The 17,304-nt window shown below is 36.5% G+C and overlaps 1 protein-coding gene across 1 annotated transcript in view; it reads right to left on the reverse strand.

Annotated features, from left to right (window-relative positions):
* Positions 1–665: 665 nt before the first annotated feature.
* Positions 666–17,304, reverse strand: part of CNTNAP4 (contactin associated protein family member 4) — a 275,901-nt gene continuing 259,262 nt past the window's right edge. Inside the window, exons 21-24 of the mRNA XM_080373008.1 lie at positions 16,394–16,481; positions 5,686–5,904; positions 5,261–5,332; positions 666–871 (exon numbers count right to left, since the gene is read on the reverse strand). Of these exons, the coding sequence (XP_080229134.1) occupies positions 678–871; positions 5,261–5,332; positions 5,686–5,904; positions 16,394–16,481 (573 nt within the window). The 3' untranslated portion in view covers positions 666–677. The remainder of the gene's footprint in view (positions 872–5,260; positions 5,333–5,685; positions 5,905–16,393; positions 16,482–17,304) is intronic.

Genomic DNA, 17,304 nt, shown 5'->3' on the forward strand with positions numbered 1-17,304 from the left:
AAAACCTATTGCAAAGAAGATTTTGCAGCATTTCAACACATTGTACACCCTTCAGTTTTAAGTCCTGCTAGGCTTGCCAAAAGGAAGGCATACTAATGACATCAGTTACACCTCAGGGGAACAAAGTTTGTTTTGGACACCAGACTCCATGGCTCACAAGCAGATGCTGACACGAGCCAACAGCTGTTCAAAAGGCATTTTCAGTTTAAGGAGTAAGAGGGATCACTATAATGCAACACAGCAGAATTTCATTAGTAACACAAAGTATTAGAATTCACCTTTCACCTTGAACAAAATTCCAGAATCAAATTTTAAAGGAAAGCGTTAGAATAAGTTCATAACAATTTTCCCATTCAAAAATCATAATTAGTGTGTACATTAAACTTCAGTCGTAGGTCACATCAGAACAGTCGGAAACTACCAACAATGAAATTGGTTACAATATCTAATTCACTGTTACATAAAATGTATTTACGGTATAATAGCTAAGGAATGCATGTAATTTAAAGAACCCCCCTACAGCAATCAATGAGACTGAACATATGCAGTATAGTAAGTCTCAAATTCATTGCAGTTACTGTAGAGTGCAAAAGCTTTTTCTGTCCATTGGGAGCCCCTGGCTTAGCAAGAAAGTCAGACTGTTACATTATTATATTAAATTAAATCATGAATGTCAATCAGAAGAAGTATTCCTTTTGATTTTCATTGGCTGTGTTTTGCATGCTGAGCTCACTTTTCAGTGCAGATTCAGCACTGTCTTCATTTTCAGATCCTTTTGCCTCATTTTTTGAGTATAAGCCTTTTTTTTTATAAATGCGTACGGCTATAACAGTGATGCAAAGTAGGATGAATATCACAACTGCTATCACACCTAGGAGAAGACAAGAGAAAAAAGTCAAGAGAAAGGATAGACAAATAATAACTCACGGGCCAGAACACAACACAAAGAAATGACTGTATCACACAATGGAGGGGGTTACAGTGAAGCTCAAGAAATAAGAAGCCATAATTGCTTTCAAACCAGAAACAGCACTGTAGTATAAAATTCATGGTGATCTGAAATTTTGCACAATACTACTAAACCAAAAAATAATAATCCACACAATACTATAATTTTTGAAACTTTTGAATAGAAGACTACTAGGGACCTTTGGGCATTGCAGATAAGAGGGTGTCTTTTCCTACTTCACTATCAGCTTATACCTCTCTGCCAGGCTGGAAACTCAAGCCACTGCAGATTTGAGGAGGTGTTTTTCATAGTCTTTCCTGCCAGACAATGGGATGGCACAAAGGGGACTACTATGACTTTCTCTTTTCCCCCAAATCCTGAATATTGGACAAAGTACTCCCTTTTTCCTCAGTCAGTCTTGTTGCTCAGAACCCTTTCTCATGCCACATGTTATCAGAAGGAAGGGGACATGTGTCTTGTCATCAGCTTTCACCTGCCAATCAGCCTCCTATCACTGCTCCAGGTTGGGGGAAGGAATCTGGAGAGCAGAGACAGAGCAGAAGAGGGTGAAGGCAAAGGTACCAATCTGGAATTCTGAATCAGGTCCTCTATCAGCTCTGACTGTGTACACTAAAAGGTCCAATCTTTAGACCCTTTGCAGTAAAAATTGTTGCACAGAATTAGTCCCATCCATATCCAATACTCCACACAAATTAGTTCAGCCTGCAGGTGACTGGTTGTGGCTAAATTACACAGTTAATGAGGAGAATATGTAAAAGATAATGTAGAACAGTTCAGCCTAGGGACTACAGTGGAAATTGTCCAATTTATAGCCACCTATTGTCAGGTCAAATGGGACAGAAATTCCCATGTTTATTCTGCCTCATGGAAGAAAATCCTGACTCTGACTGCCTTTGGCACATCTTAATGGGATTAAGACTATTTAACAATCTACATTAGCTAGGGCTCACATTTCTGTAACTGCATCACTGTAAAGAATAGACACTGGTTAAAACACTAAAATCAAGGCTCACTTCATGTCCAGGGTGAAATAACAAAGATTTGACTCCCCTTCCCTTCCCTTCCCTTCCCTTCCCTTCCCTTCCCTTCCCTTCCCTTCCCTTCCCTTCCCTTCCCTTCCCTTCCCTTCCCTTCCCTTCCCTTCCCTTCCCTTCCCTTCCCTTCCCTTCCCTTCCCTTCCCTTCCCTTCCCTTCCCTTCCCTTCCCTTCCCTTCCCTTCCCTTCCCTTCCCTTCCCTTCCCTTCCCTTCCCTTCCCTTCCCTTCCCTTCCCTTCCCTTCCCTTCCCTTCCCTTCCCTTCCCTTCCCTTCCCTTCCCTTCCCTTCCCTTCCCTTCCCTTCCCTTCCCTTCCCTTCCCTTCCCTTCCCTTCAGGTTTGTGGCACTTGTTCTGACATCCTCGGTGTGGTTTTCTTTTGTATGGCTATGTGACCCTGGTTTCATAAGTAAACAAGGTCCCTGGCTATACAGATGACAGTGAGCAAGCTTCCTTTTCTAACAGCTTTAACAGCACATCTGGTAGGCTAAAATCATCATCAGTATGGCTATCTGCATTATGGTGTTCTAGCTGATCAGTTAGAAAGCAAAGGGGCAGGGGCATAAGCTTTATATAGGACACTGATCGGCTACAATATGTGCCACATACCTAACACATAGGAGACTAAATGGAATAGGCACTTAGTTTTAAAGGAGAGTATTTAGGATTTATTGAACTATTACCAGGACAGGCTGCTCCTAGGGCAGCAGATTAGGAACAGTAAGGAAAGAGATAGTTTCCACCCACAGAGATAAGCATGATCTTACAGACTTCCAGTCTCTTCCTCAATCATCCTCTCATGATGGTCTCAGGCTCTCAAGTTAATGAGTCAGAAGTTGGGCAGGAGAGGAATTTGAAGGGAAATGGAACAGAAGGGAAGCAGAAAGTGCTTGTCAGAGAGGCAGAAAGCAAGACTAGGCTGCAGGGAGGAAAAAAACCTCACTGAACAGTTCAGGAAACAGTTGTAATGGAGTGGCTTAGCCGTACTAGGTGAAGGAATAATCTGCTGCATAACTCAGCCATTAGTGCAAGAAAAATGAAAATACATAGCCCCTTAGTGCTATCAAGCACTTTTTTTTTTTTTTTTTTTTTTTTTTTTTAGTTAAGGTGAGCAGCCATCCTTCACATAGGAATATAAACTTTTTAAATATTCCTAGAGTGTGGTATCTTCTCTGGAAAAAGCTCTATAATCTGAGTGAATTTTATTCTTATTTGGATTAAATAGAACAGTCCTTCATTTGTTTCACAGGAACTACACTTGCCTCCTGTAAATGCGTATCTATAAACTTGCTTTGTCTCAGATAGCTGAATTGGTACAATTCTCAGTGATACTCACCTAAGGGTATCTACATCAAACTTCCACTGTGTTGTACAACTTGCTTTGACTTCTAAACAACCATAGTTAAGCAGTAGAAAAAATGTGACTGCATATTCCCAAACGTGTTTAATAATAAAATTGTGAGGTTATTATTATGATACTCATCTTTTGAAACAACAAAGTAATTTCTTTCAAAGTTAGACATATATAAGAACTCAGAAAACTTGTTTTTTTTTAAATTCTGCTCTCACTGAACTCAGTGGTAAAATTCCCAAAGATTGTGTATATGAAAATATACAGACATAAGTATAATTTCACAAGCAAGGAAGCTTCTAGGTTTTATCACCTCTTATTTTAGTATCTTTAGCACTGCCATGCTAAGGACCACTGACCATGCAGTGTGCTGTTGGCAGACACTGACTGTAGCAGGTACCATTATTTAAATGGCAGGCACACAGCTGACTGCAGGTTCTTAACTCCACCTTCTGTAGACCTACATTCTTTTATCCTCAGTGAGAAGCCTTGGCAGCTTTATTCTGCTAAATCCCACTATGTCATTTGTCTGCTGAGGCTTTTAAAACCCTTAGAAAGGAAACCTATTCAGAATTTAAATGATGGATGGGATGACCTTTCCCTCCTCCTGCCCTCTTTCTGTTGAAGTAACTAATGGAAATTGAAACAGTGAATTCACTGCAAAAATATCATCTTCGTGACTGAAAACAAGTTTCAGTGAAAACAAGTTTCCTTCCCTCACTTCCTCCTAAGAGAAGAAATTCCACCAGAAATTTTCACAGGGGAAGATTGTCAGAAGAGATAATACTGTTCCTTGAAAGAAAAATACTGAACTGACATAGCCATACACTTGCTCCAATGCCAGCAACAGAATTTAAATTCTCCTGAAGGTCCCCAGTCCAAGACTCCCCCTATTAAGGCTCACTTATGCACTTTCCATTCCTGCTAAAGAGACAGAACTGTTAGCTTTCCCTACTACAGCAGAGATGGATCTCAGCTTAAGGACAGTCAGTCACAGAGACACAGCAATGGAACCTGCATACCCTAATTATCAGTCCTGTACTTTAAGCGCAAGTTGTCTGTCTTAAGCTTTATACCATATTTGTTCTGATAGGCATAGAAGGTAGAAGGATTGTCAACATATGGACTTCAGAATCAACTGAACCATACATGGTATTTCCTATATTCCTTTGTTAAAAATAAGTGTATCAAAAAAAGTTTGTGGATGATTATTTGTAGTTCTATTTGAACTGATAAAAATGTCCAAAAGAAATAGTAAGAAAATGGAGGTAAAATGGTAATTCAAACCAAAATAAATTATTTTTTACTCTTTTTATTTTAACATGCATTTTATTTTTGAACTGTTATTCAATACAAGTTGTAGCCCACCTAAGAGTACGTTGCTTTTCAAATGTAGGAACAGAATGAACCTTGCTCAGTCTGTCAAAGGATTGATTCAAGCAGCGCTAGACCCAATTTTCTCAAAAAAAATGTGTTGTTTAGATCTGATATAGAATATTTTGAACTTGACTGTGTAGCAAGATATAATTTTTTGACATAGTCAAGAAGCAAAGATTGCTCTTTCTTAAACATGCTGTTTGCCACAACGTATCGAAGTACATTTTAAATTCATAGACACTAGCATTAGACAGGTTGGAAACTTGTTCTTAATATGTTGTGTTTCTGCAGAATGTTACAGTGTATAGAAGCACTGATGGCATAAATTTACGTATTAAAGCGATATAAGAACTACTGATTGCATTTTAAAAAAGTTTGATTTTTGCCTATCACTTGTAATAAAATTAAACCTTTTTACTAGTTTTTTTAAACACACAAAACTAAACTGACTTCACTGAAACACTGACCCACAGTTATTAAAAAAAAAAAAAAAAGGCGTTCCTGTGAAGTTGTTAGTAGTCTCTATTACCTCCAATAATTGCAGAGTCACTTCGGATTGCATTAGCTAGTGGTTCTCCCTCATCTATTGGTCCAGAGTGATCTGTGGGGGAAAAGAAAGGAAACTGACAGACAAATAAAAGAAGGTTTTTCAACAAATTCTTACATGGTTACAGCTTATATCTAGTATGGTACAGTGACTATAGTGTGTGTCAGTAAGAATGCAAAAAAGTGGTGTAGATGATACTTCACAGAGATAAAGAGGAAATTGTAAACATTCAGAGGAAGGCTAGAGAAAAGGAAGTAAGTATATATAAAAGGAATTCTTTTTCAAACTACTTCTGAGATGTGAAACAAACAAACAAAAAAAAAAAGACAGACAGTTATGACTCAGGTCACAAGCACTCTATTTAGATTTTGCTTTATAGATCAGAACATGTGATAACCATATGCTACCTGCAAATGAATGGGTAGTTTCACTTGATGTTGAGTCAGCTCCAGTTAAACTACCACAGTTGGATTCAGTGAAGCGTCCCTTTACAATGACAGGGGCTGAGCTGGTGTGGTGCAGTGCAGCCTTCAAAGGAGCAATGTGGTTGAACTGCACTGAAGAGAGACATCCAATAAACCCCTGAGAGTTTGCCTTCATAGTCTCCTCATCTACATCACTGTTTTCTGTTAATCAAAAGGAACAGAACACCATTAATCATAGTGCAAATATACAAAATAACGTGACAGAAGAATAAATGAATAATTAACCTGTGTTCCTCTGAGTGTATTTGAGTTACAGCAACATATGTAGATCCACTGAATCCCTTTCTTGTCTGTCTTTAATGAAAAGACAGTCAAATACATTCACCCCCCTTTTCTTAAGAGTTGACAGTTCCTGTCTGCTGAGGCAAATGCTTTTAAGTTACTATAGCAAGTTCCAAAGCAAAAAAAATCAAATGTAACTAAAATATTTAAATTAAAATGCAACACTTCTTCATTCTGCAAAAAGATAAGGATGAAGCATACATTCATGAAAAATACATACTTTATTAGATTTCTTCTCATGAATATGTACATTATTGGATCATATTCTTTTCTCAAATACATATATCTACCCCATTCCATCACCATCAAATCTGTCAAAACAAGAACTTTCTGAAGGGCTCAGATCCTGGAAATCTAGCAAGACATTTTCTGTGAAATTCTAAAAAATAAATGTTGCTCCAATTTACTATATATTTTAAACATGATATCATTATCTTTCTCACTAAAGGAATAAGAACAACAATCAACTCTCCCAACAACTCTTATTCTCTTAACCTTTCTTTCTGAATGTATATACCCTGTCAGAGTCCTCTATTTATTAAGTAGGTAATGCTCACTAATGCACTACTTTGGAAATGGAAAACAGTTTATTTACTCTGACAGTTCTAATTTAAATTAAGCAAAAACTCTGGAAGTAACAATTATTCAAAGACAACACTTAAGGGAAGCAAATTTTTAAGGTTTTTGCAAATTAAATGGGAATTTAACCTTGTTCATTTCCATCCTAGAACCCATGAATGAGCTTGTGATCTTCACACTGGCTACCATAACAATTTTAAATACTAGTATACAACTGACTCCTTGATACAATTAGGTATAGTGAAAATCAGGCTATTGTGTTTTGGTACAATGCTGTAAAATAGCACAGCAGTATTTTCCCCAGCTACTCTTTGCTTATTGCAATGATGATGTATTATTAGATAGATGGATATCAGCCCAGAGTCTGCTCACCTACATTGATAGATCACATAAAATGTTCAATATCTCTTTTCTGTCTGTAGCCTACACTGCTTCTGACATTTGCCTCACTGCACCAAAGGATCTGTTAGATCTCTATATCTTAAAAACAGAAGCTATCCTAACGTGGCAAGAAAGAAATGTCCAAACCACCTTGTAATAAAAAGATGTACCTCTAACTAAGTAGGATTGAAAACCGCAAAAGCGAGGCATCTTCTATTATTTTCTAGTTTCTTATATAATTTCATAAATATTGTATGTGTATAATATGAAAGGAAATCCCATGTTTTAAATCCTTAGAGTTTACTTGACTCGTTAATTAGAAAATACTGCTTGGATAAAGTAAAACTTTTAACTAGATCAAGCAATCTTTCTGGTAAAAGTGATAAGGCTTAGGAAAGACAAACCCTCCTCTGCTTCAGTGCTCATCAAAGTTGGGTGACTGAAAATGGCACACACACATACAAGTTGTTTATTGGAGACTGCATTTTATAGTAAACTCCAGTCACACATCCTCAAACATCTTTATAACATTCATTTGCTAAATGCACTCAATTTTTTTTCAGCAAAGGCAAAATTACTCTACCTACATTGCCTTCTTAAAAACAAACAAAACAAAAATCAGAAGCTCAGTAACCCATTTTCTTCTATTCTTCAACGACCTTTCCTTTGTAAAGCAACACCAAAAGTCAGCAGACATGTAGCTCCTAACAACATTTTAAGATAAGAACTGTGCAGTCAAAGGACTAGATTTAACCTTTCTGCTTTTATGATACTGAAGATTTCAAATTTTTTCATGTACCTGTACAATCTTCTTTTGTCTCAGGATTAAACAAGTCCATATGTTGGGTGAACAATTGGCTGATGAGTTGGGCTCAAAAAGTTATAGTAAATGGGGTGGGAGATCTGAGTTTTAGGGCCAGCACTCTTTATAATGTTTTTATAAATGATTTGAATGCAAAAGTCAAATGCACATTAAGTAAGTTTGCTGATGATACTAAATGAAGAGGATCTGTGAACTCTCTCAGGGGTAGAGAGACCATACAGAGAAGTCTAAATAGATTAGAGAGCTGGAAAATCACTAACTGTATGAAATTTAACAAGAGCAAGTGCTGGACAGTCCACCTGGGACGGGGTAACCCTAGTTATGTATGTAAACTGGAGGACAAAGGGCTAGAAAGCAACCCTGCAGGAAAAAATCTGAAGGTCTGGGCTGATGACAAGTCAACAGTGTGCCCTGACAGACAAAAAAGACAACCGTGTCCTGGGGTGCAGCAAGAACAGCACAGCTAGTTGGCTGACAGAAGTGGTTGTCCCACTTTATGTTGCACTGGTGTGGCCCCACCTCAAGTACTCCGTGCAGTTTTGAACACCTCAATATTAAAAGCACATCAAACTATTAGACTATGTCTAGAGGAGGGCAATGAAGATGGTGAGAGGTCTCGAGGGCAAGACTTAGGGGGAGCAGCTGAGGTCATTTGGTTTGTTCAGCTTAAAGAAGGCTGAGAGGTAACTTCACTGCAGGCTACATACACCTTCCTCAAGAGGGGCAGCAGAGGAGACAGTGCTAATCTCCTTTCTCTGGTGACCAGCAATTGGAAACAAGAAAATGGTTGGAAGCTGCAGCAGGGGAGGTTCACACTGGACACTAGGAAAAGGTTCTTCACTAAGAGGGTAGCTGGTCACTGGAACAGGCTCCTCAGGGAAGTGGTTAGCACCAAGCCTGTCAGAGTTCAAGGAGCATCTGAACAGAACTTCTAGTCATATGGTTCAGTGTTAGGTAGTTGGAGGAAGGTGGAGATGATGATCCTCATGGGTCCCTTCCAACTTGAGAAATTCTATGATTCTGTCTTCAGTAGAAAAAATTAATGCACATTTGATTTTCACAGTTAAATTGTCAGCTGGATGTACTAACAATGTACTTGGGATGGACTGCCACAAAACCTGACATTTGTGCAAAACCCCCATGTTGTTATGAAAATTCTATTACTTTATGTTATTATTAAAATTTTACTATTTTGCTATTTGCATTACAATCGCTTGTTACAGTTAAAAATAATTATACAGCTACACATCCACTGATTTCAGCTGAATCTTATGTGGTTAGTTGTTTAGGTGTTTTTTTTCCCCTTGTGGTTAATGTGTGACCACACAAATGCTGCTACACTACTTTTTTGCTTTTTTTAAATATTCAGAAAGACATTATTTTGCTGAAGTTTGCTTATGATTACTTTTGATTCAGATTGAAGTGACCAGGAAGAGATAAATTACTGAAAAATAAGTCAATAAACAATTACTTTTGTGAATTTTGTGATTTTAAAACACTCCAAAATGGTTTAAGCCCCTTTTCCTTAATTTGTTATTTGTTTGAGCAGATTACTGCTGAAAAAAATGCCAGTAAAGATAGTAATTTGATTAACAGGAAGTAATAGATAGTACTGTCATTGAGACTTTTTGCTGCTTTTCAACAATACAAATCCAGCAATCTGGAATCATTAATGGATGTTATTTTTGGAACTGTCATTTGTCACACTGATAAGATTAAGGAGAAAAGCCTTTAAAATAAAACATTAGAAAGCAAATATTTTGCCAACAGAATTATTTCATCAAACTAAAGTATATCCATTAAATCCCTGAATTTTGATTTTTTTCTAAAATACTGGTATTTTGTTCAAGTTTGAAAGACTGGAAACTTTATTTTCCCCCAAATAATTATCCTGAAAAGCTTCTGTCTGGAAAGTAAGCCTTGACAAGCTTGGTTGACTAAATTAAAAATCTGATGAAATAAAAAATAATAAAAGTTTCATATAACTTTTCTGGAGTACAATTATATGTAGTTTAAATTTTGGAGTTGCATAAAAATGAATATTTTACACCCACAGACTTATACTAAAGTATTTTCTAAACCAACTTTAAAAGATTTAATTTTACTATTTTATTACTGTATGAATTCCCAAATACATATAGTAGAAAAAAATTGCATAAAGAGAAATGGACATTTTTAAAGCAACTATTACTTTGCATGTGCTTCTCTGCAGCACTTTTTGGGGATTGACCAGAAATTATTGTTTTAGAAGGCTAACTTTCAGATTAAAACTTTGAAATATCACTGCATTTTTCTGTATCAGTGGAGCACAATGACAGTTTTGCAATTCCATAGTTCCTTTATCAATAAATATATAATAATCAGACCTTTTAAGCAATCTGTACAATTATTATTTATTCTCAAAGATATTCCCATAAAGACAGAATTAAATCATAAAATCTAATAATTTCAGATACAAATAAACCAGTATAATAAAAAGTAATTTCACTACAAATAGAACGGAGTAGTTTGAATATACAGAAATTCCATTTCAAATGGGGGTACAAAATATTTCACTGGTATAATTTAGGCCCTTTTATTAAGTGTCCAGTGAAAATTTGTTTTTATTTGTTACTGAAATAACTAATTTTTACATTTTTGGAAATGTCCATATTCAATGTGATAACTTTGTTTAAGTTAATTGGCTTAAACCCACACATCCTTTTAAGGTGGTGAGACTCTGTGTGCAAATCAGACCTAAGTAAATCTTACTGAAAGCCTATACCTTTATCTCAGTTGGCATAGAAAAGTCAACAACTCTGAAGAAAAATGTTGCCCACAGCTCCCCACCCTCACCTGGGGGAAAGCTATGAAGCTTTGCCCTGGGCAAATGTGGCTTTGCTCAGAGGACATAAACTACCTCCTGAGTGTGTTGCTGTAAAAAAAGCAGTTTCTACAGCCTTCTTACAGTGTGGGGTGCTTTGAGGGCATCTTTTCAGAAGGAAAACAAAACCATAAGGAGCCCTTTGGCTTTCATCCTGTGAACTCTATGGCTGAGTGTGCTGCTTCTCCTTCCCTTCAGAACTTAACCTCCATATATTTCACTGAACCTCAAAACAGCCTAGCTTCCTGGCTATTTTGTTACAATGTTGCATATCATAAATTCAGAAGTCTTTAAATTGGACTGCTTAGGTTCTGGGAAGTGAGGAAGAACACTCATTCTTTTTTCTTGGGAATTCAAAAGTAGTTCATCAGCTAAATATCAGATTTGCTTTTAACAAAAACCTGAGCTACATACAACTGCAGATGTGCTCAGACAAGTACTTCTGCAACTGAACATAATTCTTCAAAAAACCATAGTTTTCTGGTCTACTTTAAAATTTGTGGGTTTTTCCTGAACAATGTTTCAAAGTACAAGAAATACATCATTTCATATTTTGTTACTCCTTCTTCTGTTTAGACCTCTTTACTGCAGCATTCAATGCTTTTTTTTTTCCACTGCCTTCACAAAGACTCCTTACATCTCTAGACATGACTTCACAGGAATCAGGACCCAAAGAAGTCACATTTATGAAAGAAACAGCAGCTTTTCAATAGCATCTCTCATTTGAAAGGGAGAGAAGTATAACATATGCTTTCTTCAGGGCAGATTCTGTAAACTGAGCCAAACTGGGCTGAGTGGCCCCACAGGTCTTTGTAACTCTATGCTTCACGCTACTGTGATGATGCAAAGACATCATATAACTGAAGACAGTCCCACCTTTAAACTTTTCTAACAGTGTAGTTTCTTTGGAATAGACAATATTGGTCCTGAAGAAGAGACTGCTCTTTGCCTAAAAATGTGCATTTCAATACATCACATCAAATAATTTTTTAAGTAAATTGATGAAAGTTTTGATATGTAATTTCATAACGGAGATAACAAAAAATTTGATTTTGTAATAGTTATTGTGGTATTACCCTTATGTGAACGTGACAGCAATAGACTATTACAGTTCCAAGCATTATAAATTCCTAATTCAGTTATGTCATGGATTCATGGGGCTTTGAAATACCTTAAACCATTTTGTTTTAGTACTTTATATTTCAGCTAATATTGCTTTAAAATTATGCCTAAATAATCATTCTCTTTTCCATTCTCTGTGAATATCTACATACCAGTTCTTTTCTGGACTGTGAGTTCTATTAAGAAAATCTACATTTCAAAGTTAATACGCATTTCTGTTTGTGTTAAAGGTCTTTAGTTATTTTTCCAGGAAGAAAATAGATCAGCTATATAGAGACTTTTCTAAACAGTCACAACTAAACAATAATTATAATTTTTTCTTTAATTCTCTAAAGATGATGTTTAAATTTCATTATTTAATACCTTCTAAGATACTTAGCATTTGTTTACCATCATTATGAAAACAATTACCACTGTATGGATTTTTTTATATATTAAAAATAATCTTCCATTTAGTCTAGATAATACTGTCAGAATAGAAAATCTCAATCATCTGTTCGATGAATAGGAATAAGCTCGATGGTCTTAGCCAAATAGTTACATGCAAGATCTTAATGTCCAAGTGGGGATCAGCAACAAGTGGTATCCCTCAGGGGCCCACAGTGGGACCAGTGCTGCTCAATATCTTTATTAATGACATAGACAGCAGGATTCAATGCATACTCAGCAAGTTTGTGGATGACACTAGCTGAGTGGTGCAATTGATTCACTAGAGGGAAGGGATGCCTTCCTCTAAATAAAGAGACCTTGATAGGCTTGAGAGATGACCCTGTGGGAACTTCATGAAGTTCAACAAGGCCAACTGCAAGGTTCTGCACCTGCATCAGGGCAGTCCTTAGCATCAGTACAGATTTGGGGATGACTGGACTGAAAGCAGCCCTGCAGAGAAGGACTTGAGAATATTGGTGGATGAAAAATAGGCTATGAGCTGGCAATGTGTGCTTGCAGACCAGAAATGCAATCATATCCCGGGCTGCACAAAAATAACTGGTTGAGCGGTGATCTGCCCCTCTTCTCCACTTTCATGAGAGCCCACATGGATTATTGCATTCAGCTCTGGGGTTCCCAGCAAAAGACAGACATGAAACTTTTAGAGCAGGTCTAGAAGAGGGCCACAAACAGAGTCAGAGAACTGGAACATCCCTTTTATGAAGAAGGGCTGAGAGAGTTGGGGCTCTCAGCCCCAGAAAAGGCTCTGAGGAGACCTTACTGCAACCTTTCAATATATAAAGGCATTTTATAATAAAGGTGGAGATATATATTTTTACAAGGGTCTGTATGACAGGACAAGGAGCAAAAATTTTAAACGGAAAGAGGGTAGATGAGATTAGACATATGGAAAATGTTGTTTTTTTTTTTTATGATGACGGTGGTGAGACATATTAGAACACATAACCTCAAGTTGTAGATGCCCCACCACTGGAAGTCGTCAAGATTAGGTTGTGTGAGGCTTTGATCAATCTGATCTAGTGAAAGATGCTCCTGGTGATGACACAGGGATTGGAACTACATTTTCTTTTAAGGTCCTTCCCAACTCAAACCATTCTGTGATTCTGTGATGTTATACATTGGCCTATTAAAAAAATTACAGTTGAATTATCCCACCCAAATCTCTTTCAATTAATCCCCTTTAATACCTACTTTTGTAAACAATGATAGGTCAGAAATTGTCTTAATTATGATTCTCTGTTGTGATATTGAACTGAGGATTTCATGAAGTCCTATTTTCTAGATAAGATTACATATAGGAGAGGGTATATTTGGAACTGATATTTGTGTGTATGTGTGTGTGCATGCATATATATGTGTAGACATAAAATTAAATATTTTTTACTAAAAACAATACTACTTTTATTACTATAAATTTTATAATAAGATTATTTTTATTATTATAATTAGAATTTCATAAGCATTTTGGTCTGTTTTCACTTTAGTTGAATGTAGATAGAAGTCAGACAAAAACTGGTGAAGACTTACTGCCTCCCACCCAGTGGCATGATGGGCTATTACAAATAATGCTTTGCTTGTCAGTAGGAGATTCTTTGGGAAAACGTAACAGTGTTTTCTACTGTCACAGCCAGGACAGAATTTCTGGGTCTAATACAATGGCAGACACACTGATTCACCAAAGCTCCTATGTTATTCCCAAAGCTACTATACAAAAAGTGGTAGATATATGAATCCTGGAGGGGCATCTCATGCACATAGAAATAAAATTCCTTTAAACTAAATCACATACAACTGAATATGAAGAAAACTCTTCTTTGATCTTCTGGTTTAGGGTAGGTATTATATAAAACATGTAGATAGTCTCCCCTATAAGCCTGGGGGAGCAAGATAAAGTAATATATCATCTATATTAAATTGAGATGAAAACTCAATTTCTTCTATGTCACTTATCACAATTTTCTGAATTTATTTCTACAAAAAGCCTTTGTTAAAACTTCAACTAACTTAAAGATATTTTTTAAAGAATGGGAAACCATCACTCCTTTGCACAGAGTTTACCGACTAAATTTTTAAGCACCAAATATTTAGAGAGGGAGGCAGTTAATTTCCCAGATCTTGTTTTGGATCATGGTTCATAATTTCTGTTAAAAATTGCTTTTATTAAAAATAAACAGAATTGCTTTCAGTAATGGTGATAAACTGTGTGCCATATGAAATTATAAACATTTAATATCTATAAACTAAGATACAATTATTTAAATAATCCTATTTATTCTACACTTAGCCCAAGGCCACTTGTGAAAAGGTGAAAATAATCACTGTAACTCAAATTGTTGAAAAGGTCATTGCAGCCTTAGTTACTATATATTACAAACTATACCAACTCTGTTTTCGTACTCTTGCAACAGCAAGTGCTATTAGAGGAAGAATGCACAAATGGACCTCTGCTTGATATGGGAATGTAGCAACACAGACTTTAACATCTTTGTTGGTGACATGAAGAGTGCGATTGAGTGCACTCTCAGAAAGGTTGCTGACATCAAGCTGTCTGGTGCAGTTGACATGCTCGAGGGAAGGGATGCTATCCAGAGGGACCTTGACAGACCTGAGAAGTTGCCCCATGTGAACCTCATGAACTTCAAGGCCAAGTGCAGGGTCCTGCACCTGGGTTGGGGCAAAACCAAGCACAAATACAAGCTGGATGGAAAATGGATTGAGAACAATCCTGAGCAGAAGGTCTTGAGAGTGTTGGTGGATGAGAAGCTTAACAAGACCTGGCAATGAGCATTTACAGCCAGAAAACCAACTGTATCCTGGACTGTATCATAAGAAGTGTGAGCAGCAGGTCAAGGGAGGTGATTCTCTCCCTCTGCTCCACTCTGTTGAGACCACACCTGGGGTACGAGTTCAGCTCTGGGTCCCCCAAGAGCTTATGTCCCATAAGAAGGGTATGAAGCTGTTGGATGGAAGGCGTCCAGAGGATGGCCACAAAGATGATAAGAGGGCTGGAGAACCTATCCTGTGAAGTCATGCCGAAAGAGTTGGGGTTGTTCAGCTTGGAGAAGAGTAGGCTCTGAGGAGACCTGATATCCACCTTCCAATACCTAAAGGGAGAAAGCTGGAGAGGGACTTCTTACAAGGACATGCAGTGATAGGATAAGGGGTAATGGGTTTAAACTGAAAGAAGGTAGATTTAGAACAGATATAAGAAAGAAATTCTTCACTGTGATGGTGGTGAGTCACTGGAACAGGTTGTCCAGAGAAGCTGTGGATGCCCATCCCTGGAAGTGTTCAAGGCCAGGTTGGATGGGGCTTTGAGCAACGTGAAGTGGAACCTGCCCTAGGCAGGAGGGTTGGAATCAGATGTTCTTTAAAATCCCTTCCATCCCAAACCTTTTTATGATTCTATGATGCTATGAAATTACTTTAGAGGAAAAAGAAATAGCCTATAACTTTTCACTAGTGCCACAACTTCCTCTATCATTATATTTTCGCAATGTAATGAATGTGAAAATAAGAAGATCTTAAGAACTTTAGTTCAGGCTATTTTATGTTAACAAAATGAAAAATGGTAATTGTAGCTAGGTACATTCCATTTTGATCATTACTACAGAGAAAAACAAATTATGATGAGTCATCACTAGACAAAATATTTCGTCATGGCTTAACTTGTTTCTAAAAAAAAGTAACTCAAGCAAAGTTTGTGTTTACATTACCTTATCCCTAACATCAAAAATGTATTCACAGTTTTTCGAGTATGATTAATAGTATTCTGTGTAATAGTAATTTGTGTATGATTTCACAGTGATTTCTTTTTTCTGAGAGTAAAACAAACAAAAAAAAAAACCACCAAAAAACAAAGAATGGTTTTCATAATGCTTGATTGCAAAATGAGAGAAAGAAGTGTGAAATTATTTTTAATGGAACCCACTCAATTACTTTTCAGGAAGCACTTACCCGTGATTAGATTTGTATTTCAACCAGACTGAAGATTCTGCCTTGGTTGTGACTTAGTGTCTTATTAAATCCAAGACAACAAATGCCCTTCAATGAGATTAGGATATTCGTTTTTATGTGATGTGATGACATTTTGATCGATGGTTTAGATAGTCCTGTGGAGTACCACTTACCTAAAATTTTGCCAAGTGTGAGAGACTTGATTGCATTGAATTCTGTGCCTGAAGACAGAATAAACTTCATTTTTTCATTTTGGTTAACCTGCAGAATGTTGCGGTGAAGAACAAAGTAGAATAATGGAAAAGTTATTAGTTAAATTTTGCAAAAAACCCTCCAGATAAGATCAAGGTTGGAAATAAAAAGAGCTGAGGGAAGAATTTGTTAGTTATAGAATAAAAAGTAATCAAGAAGTAGGTGATCAGCTTCCTCAGATCACTGATTATGTCAGTGATACTTCTAAGCATTTCACTTAAGTTTTTATTTATACTATTGATTTGGCTGATCCCTTCTTTTTCATCTAGAAATGAATGAAAACGGTAAACCTTCGAAAACATGAAAAAGGCTCTTTTCATTTAAAAAGGCACTTAACATTTAGTTCCTAAAGATCAAATATTATACTGTAAATGCTCTGCCCCCCAGTGTATCTCTAGAACTACTCCCCTTCAGGCCTTATAACATAATTAAGCAAACTCAGCTCTAACCTCAAAATACCAGCTAGTAACATCTAGGGTTTTTTTTTATTTTAATTTAAAAAATTAAACTTCTTTACATGTTAGTATCTACTATTAGCAAATCTTGTATTTTTATTTCATCATTACATTTCCACAAAAAAAAAAAACCAAATATTTTCCTTAATAGTTACATTCTTTTGATGTAAAAAGGACTGAAAAAAATTAGACAAATAAGCTTAAATTGTTATCTACATGGAAATATATTTGTGTGATAGTTTGATATATAATTTGAAACAAAAAACAAAATACAAGACCCAAAACAAATCAAAGAAGTCATACATATTTCAGAAACTGTGAAAATTAATCATCAAACAATGAATTGTGTTTTCACATGAGATGATAAGGAGGTATTG

The sequence above is a fragment of the Falco punctatus genome (assembly GCF_963210335.1).
Source record: "Falco punctatus genome assembly, chromosome: Z".
NCBI classification, from domain to species: domain Eukaryota; kingdom Metazoa; phylum Chordata; class Aves; order Falconiformes; family Falconidae; genus Falco; species Falco punctatus.